The 7362-nt window shown below is 33.3% G+C and overlaps 1 protein-coding gene across 1 annotated transcript; it reads right to left on the reverse strand.

Moving 5' to 3' along the window:
* Positions 1–903: 903 nt before the first annotated feature.
* On the reverse strand, positions 904–6714 carry LOC140439937 (microsomal glutathione S-transferase 1-like). The gene is made up of 3 exons (XM_072530125.1): positions 6574–6714; positions 6267–6343; positions 904–1263 (listed from the first exon to the last, which is right to left on the reverse strand). Exons 1-3 carry the CDS (start codon positions 6712–6714, stop codon positions 1020–1022), a joined length of 462 nt encoding a protein of 153 aa, XP_072386226.1. The 3' UTR covers positions 904–1019.
* Between the last annotated feature and the right edge of the window lie 648 nt (positions 6715–7362).

Consider the following 7362-nt stretch of genomic DNA (forward strand, 5'->3'; position numbering starts at 1 on the left):
TCACATGGCAACAACATGCGGTGTTAGCAAGAGGTCACTCATCGAAGTATTAACCGCAACCGACACTGTTTGACTTAGGTGATCGAAAGAGAACCGGAATATTCAGTGTGGTATGGCTATTGCCCAATCTATCAATACTTTTGTTAATCCTAGCTTCCTTTATGAGTCATATGAGTATGGCGCGATCTATTGGATATATTGCGATTTAAAGAGAGAAAAACTGTTTGTGAAGTTTTTCTGTCAAGTATTTTTTAAATTATCTTTTACAAAATCCTGGTCATAACAAACACAACAAAGAAAGAATTATCTAATTTTGTGCAGTCGTTCTGAAGTGATGCCTGTACAAACATTTCGGCGATTCATTTTTATTAATATAGATTGCTTAATCATATATGGGAACACAGGATTTTACTGATTTTTGAGTTTACATTATTATAGTGATTGCGACCATCGTTGCCTACAATATGGTTTTCGTCTATTGAAGTAATAAATATTCTGAGTTGAATTTAAAGTCAATAGGTATTCTCCTTCTAATATTCTTATGCGTTTTCATTTTCTTAAAGAAGAACTAATAGAATCTTAAAGCTTGGTTTCTCTTGGTATCCGAATCAAGAATTATGTCAGATTCTTCAAAATGAGCCCATCTGCGTGAAGATCCATTAAGTACAAAGATTGCGCTTAGAGAACACATGAAAATTGTACTTTTAGTACATTGTTCCATTTGATATTTCGTGTATGTAATTGTTTCAGGCTCTTATTTCTGCAACATAATTTTTTCGAGATAAATGATGACTGGGATTATAAAGTTAGGTTTATGTCAACTTTGTTTTGTAGTTTAAAGATATAATTTCAGTTATGCACACTCAAAAGGTGATTAATGAGAAATGCGGAATAAGTGACTAGTTAAAAGAAGAATATAACCAATTTCTTTATTGTCTTTTTAGACTAATCTTTTACAAAACTATAAAAATCTGTCTTTTAAAGAAATATTTTATCACAAAATTACTAACAATTATTGCTTATTTAAAGGTAAGCAAACTGACAACGCCCATATATCCAGTTATTCCGTATCCAACCATCCAACACAGTGCTCTTGCTGGTTGAGGAATGGGAACAACAGCATACACAATAGTGTGACCGATTCTTGCTAGTGTATATGCCAAAAATAACGTTTTTGCGAAATAAACTGCTGGATTGGTTAAAGTGTAAATCAAGCCAATCACAAAGAATAGTGGAACGTTTTCAACGTCGTTCAAGTGAGCTCTGCAAAAAAAATAAAACCACTGTTAGTTATAGTCAATATACACTTGAAGAATAATAATGATAATAAATAATTGTTTATAACAGCAAAGAAGGTATTTTTAGCAAGTTAAGCTGTCATGAGCCCTAGAGTATAAAAGGAAGGCAACAGAACATTAAGCATCTTATTAATAGAGGTAGTTGACTTTCTTATGGGATATGAGTCATAACAGTGCAGAACACAATATTTCTATATTTTACTTTTTCTTGTTTTAAAAATATCTGTATTGATTTAGGAGATCATATACTGAAAATCAAAGTAGCAAGGGCATAAACAGATTCTAGATATTTAAGTTAGTTACCTAGATATCTATATGTTTAAGAAATATATAGATATACAATAAATTTAAGGTGAATAAAGTTGTACTTTTAGCTATATTGTTATTTAAATTTATGTTTTGTATATATTTATTAGTAAAAGAAATAATGGTTCATCAAATATTGAGAGAAAAATTGACAGAATTTGTCATTTACAGATATTCATATATTCAGAAAGCATACAGCTGGTTTCAAATACAGTGGCGAGCAGTTCCAGGAAATATTTTATAGCATACACAATAGAAACAGCTTTGCAGTGGTGTTGAAATTTTAAACAATTTGAGAAGAATATTCTAAATTCTTGTATATTTAAAACCACAAAATATTGTGTTAGGTTAAACACAGACAGTGCGGCTTGCGCCGCGTCTGCGCTTCGTCAGCTGCGGCGCGGCTTAAAACACATGAGGCGGTTTAACAGTGGCAGTAGCTTTGCCATTGTCTTCGTTGTTGTCAAATTTAGTCGAGTTTTGGACGTAGAATGGTATGATGATGTCTCTAGAATCATCTAGTGAAAGTGACGACGATTTGTTTTTCCTAATAAGTGCAAGTTTACTTCATATTAGATCAAAGAAGAAGAAGAAACCCAGATATTGGATACATCCTATAGTAAACGAATGAAAAAATAAAGGAATGTTTTACACGTTAGTCAACGAAATTAAAAATGGCCCAGAAAAGCATCCTTCCAAATAAAACTGTGGGAAAGTTAGAGTAAAAGTCAAATTAAGAATGTCTAGCCACAAATACAATAAAACAACAATAAACTCACAATGGAACATGGACAAAATGCACAATACAGAGAAACAACAAAACTATAGAGAACAACTTGAACAAATCTTGAACTCTGAAAGAGAATACAATGATATAGAACAGCTATGGGAAACGACTGCCGAAATAATAACCAAGACAGCGGACAAGATCTTTGGAAGGAGTAGGCAGAAGAGGGCAAAAACATGGTATGACGAGGAATGTCGGAAACAGCTGGAAAAAAGACAGACAGTAAGGAAGACTTGGATACAACTGCAAACAAACCAAAGTAAAAAGAAATATGACGACTGCCGAAAAGAAACAAGAAAAATAATACGCACAAAGAAAAGAAACTATGAACAACAAAAATATGAAGCTATGGAGAGAGACGGGCCCAAACCAGGCTCCAGAGGATTCTATAAAGCAATTTCCTCTGAGAAAAGAGGACATAGAACCAATTCCATCCATACCCTGAGAGACAATCAAGGCCGTATGATAATCGACGGTAAAGAAGTAACTGAAGAATGGAAAGAGTATTTTAGGAACCTTCTAAACATCATACAGGAAGAACAGCACAAAGTAGAGATCTATATCACAGCGGACATGCCCGTCAAAAATCCCTCCATTGAAGAAACCCAAAAGGCCTTAAATAAGCTGAAAAAAAAAAATCCACCAGCTAATATCGCACATATGGTTAGAAGAAAGGATACCAGCACGATGGAAGGAAAACATAATAGTGCCCATCCACAAAAAAGGGGACAAAACAAAATGCGCGAATTATAGAGGAATTTCACTCCTAAACACGGCATATAAAACCCTCTCAAACATAATTCTTAGTAGACTAATCCGTTATGCTGAAAATGTCCTAGGCAAATATCAAGCCGGTTTTAGGGCAAACAGATCAACAATAGATCAACTATTCACGCTGAGAAAACTTCTAGAAAAGGGTTGGGAGTATAACAGACCCATACACAATCTTCTCATAGACTTTCGACAGGCATATGATAGCGTAGAAAGAAGCCAAGTATGGAATGCCATGGCGGAGCTCTCAATACCAAAGAAACTCATTCGAATGACCAAAGTCTGTATGGAGGGTGGAATATCTAAAGTACGTGTAAATAATAAACTGTCTGGCAGCTTTGAAATCAACAGTGGACTCAAACAGGGTGATGCGTTATATCCACTACTTTTTAACCTTGTATTAGAGAAAGCCATGAGGTCGGCCGAAATAAAAACAGAATTGCTATCGGTTCAAGGTCCCAAGCTATTACTCGCATATGCAGATGACATAGATCTCGTTGGAGACTCCATCCTATCCACGAAAGACATCTTCAACAAGGTGGAAGGAGCAACAAGTGAAGTAGGGCTGAAGATTAATGAAAAGAAGACGAAATATATGTGTATAAATAGAATGACACGAAAAGACAGAATAGGACAAAATGTGACGATCAACACCTTCAATTTTGAAAGAGTACATGGGAAAGTAGAAAGAAGAAAGTATCTGGGGTCCGTAATCACAGCTGACAACGATATTACTGAAGAAATAAAAGACAGAATCCAATCTGCAAACCGCTGTCTATTCGCACTGGATAAGCTCATAAAATCAAAAAATCTTACAAGAAGTTCAAAGATCAAAATGTATAAATCCATCGTCAGACCTGTAATAACATACGGATGCGAAACGTGGACCATGACCAAAGCAAACGAAGAAAAGCTCAGACGCTTTGAACGAAAAATACTTAGAAAAATTTTCGGAGCTTGCCATGACATCACCACAAACCAGTATAAGATCAGAACCAATATCAAATTAAAAACACTCTACAATGACGCCGATATTGTCCAAGAAATTAAATCAAAGCGACTAAGATGGGCAGGCCACGTGCACAGACTGCATAACGATAGAATTGTAAAACTAGTATGAGAAGAGATTCCCACAGGCAAAGGACCATTCGGACGTCCCAGAATGCGATGGAGAGATAACGTCCAAGCAGATCTCCGGAAAATGAACATTCCATTTGACCCTAGGTTGATGGAAGACCGAACAAATTGGAAAAAAGTTGTACAGTCAGCCAAGACCCACCCAGGGTTGTAGCGCTGCGTGATGATGATGATAAAACCTCTTCCCAAGCATGTTTTTTTTTTATTTTATTCGAATATTCATTTGAGCGCATATCCCAAATTGCTGGCCGTGTGTGAATTTCGGTAGTTAATTTATCGATGTATATAGCTTCAATAATATATACAAAATTTGGCAAACACTCACAAAAGTAATCAAATAAAACCGTTGCAAAACAGTCACACGTCTGTGTTGAAGCACGAGATATCTATTACTGATGTGCCGCCAGAAGTCATAAAACCGCCGACGGCGCATGGTACTCAGCATAAGCCGCGCGGCGAGTTTACAAACGACGGCTCGCCTGTGTTGCACCCCTATTTGTGTTTAACCTTACTCAGTCAAATAAATGAATTGTTTTCAAGAATTTCTAACCACTGGATTTGAAACGAGTTTTTAATTCACTCTTATTATATCTGCCAGTCTCAGAAAGATATGTGTGAATACACGCATTAGAAACTTTTTGTAGAATGGATGTGTAGTACTACAAAACATATTAAATTGATATTCAATCAACCAATAGATTGATTGACTTAAGCCCTATAGAAATGGTTTTGATGCAAATAAAAAAATGGAAATACAAAACAAAATCATAATTTTACATTAGGAGCTGTAGAGTATTGGTGTAACAGTAATTTGCCAAAATAACTGTAAATAACTAGAAGAAAATGTGTGCAAATGTTGTCAAGGTTGAAAAGAGAAACTTGCAAAATGAACTTTGCATATATATAATTACTAAAGTGTTAAGGAGTAATTTAAATGATTCCAGCAATTACGATAGTGCATGTGTATATGCTTCAAAGTTAAAACAATCTTTATCAATCAGTAATAAAGAGAAGTTAAAATTTTTAACAAAAATTCGAGCCCATGATTTCAAAAGCTAATTGATTTGCAGGCTGTCTCCATAACCACTCAGACACCACTGCTTGACATAAGATGATTTTTTTTATAAAACACAATACCTAGCAAGCATTTATATTGAGTAGTTATAGATTTGGAAAAAGACAAAATGCATTACAAAAGTATTAATTGTCTATTGAATTACTTTTAAACGAATATTGTGACTTAATGTTTTCAATTCAAGTTAATGTAGACCATTGAAATTTATAATCATCGATTTTCTTTGGTTCATCTCTTTTCTTTTTTCACACCATTCAATCTTTATATGGGTCTAAGTATCACAAGTATAATTAAGGTAAGTATGTAGTAGAAAATCTTAATTTAGAGTTTTATAACTAAGGATAATTGTCTAGAAAGCTCATAGATGAGTGCAATTGCACTCTGTGATGTTGAATAATGTAAATTCAATTCACACTACAAACAGAAAACCAAGAATGTTTACAATTTCATCTCTCAGAAACCGATTTTAAAATCGCCTAGGCATAATTAATTACAACATTCCGCATTTAAGAATTTCTTTATTTATATATTAAAATTTTTTATTATAGGTATCGCCATTTCTGAAATTTGTGAGGACTAAGGACTAAGTTGTGATAGGGTGAAATCATTTTTGATTTTATTTTTATTCCTGGTTCATTATGTCAATTGTTCCAATTATTCACCTCAAAAATTTGTTTATTATGTGAACTTGTGCTGGTTTTCCAAACACAGATAATCAGATATGACATAATTTTATGATAAGATTACATGAACTAACTTTTTAGCACTTCTATTTTTCCGAAACAAAATGTACTGGATTCAATAGCAGAAATTTAAAACTAAATACTAAGCATTGACATTTATTTATTTAAAAATATGTTTCTTTTTATATAATCAACTAAAATATTCTTACCTTCTAACTCTCTCCACATTTTCATTTACTTGTGGCTTGACATGCTGTGGTTTAGCATCTTCTGGATTAGCAAATGCCTACAATATTATTAAATGATCAATTAATCCAATTAACCTTAACATTTACTGCTTATTTGTCTAATACTGATACATAAATGAAGAACTAATTTTACTATGAATAAAGAATTGAATGTTTTAGAAAGTTATTAAAGAGAAAGTTAAGATTATAAATAAGGAAATATTAAAATATTATCGATATTAAGTAGGTACTTGAGATAAATAAATACAAATATAAAATTTCACTTTACCTTGTGCTTAATTCTCTTTGAAGCAGTTAAAATAGACATAAACATCATTTTAAGAACAAGAATAGAGCAGTAGAAAAGGAGTGATCTAAGGACTTCATTGTCCAAAGATAATGCTGAAGAAGAATTAACTGCTTGAGCCATTGTGTTGTCTTAGGATAGAAAATATGGTACCAACTACCTTCTTGCGCTCTTCTAAAAAAGTGAAAACAAGTTAATTAAACTTTGAACCTTTATCAGTTGTTATCTACAATAAGTATATTGCGTATTCGTTGTGAGTATCCACAACGAATATAGACGTATATATGCATCTATATTCGTTGGTATGGATAAATTTATTGAAAAGTAAACAAAGTTAATTTTTGAAAGTAGTAAGTATAATTATCTACCCACCTTAAATAGATAATTATTATTCACGCACCTTACGCACTGATTATACAAAATTACACCTTTCCCGATTCAGGTTAGAATTAGAATTGACAATACCTACCTACAAATAAATTTCCAAATAATCGCAAAACGCAAGTCAAAGTCAATGGTCAATACCTACTTTTACTTTCGAACACTCAACGCTTCCAAGGCATCAACTAAAAGATAACCATAGGCGTAGGGTTGGGTATATGTATCTTTCTAGAAGCAAATAGATACTTAAAATATTATTATAATAATATCTAAAATGAAATCTGTTATGTATTTAATGAGGCACCGACTATTGTACAAAACTATTTATTAAACGATACAGTGGTTACAAACATACATTATGGATGGATCCGTAGACCCACGGCGTTCCAT

Source organism: Diabrotica undecimpunctata, chromosome 4 (genome assembly GCF_040954645.1).
Source record: "Diabrotica undecimpunctata isolate CICGRU chromosome 4, icDiaUnde3, whole genome shotgun sequence".
Lineage (NCBI taxonomy): Eukaryota > Metazoa > Arthropoda > Insecta > Coleoptera > Chrysomelidae > Diabrotica > Diabrotica undecimpunctata.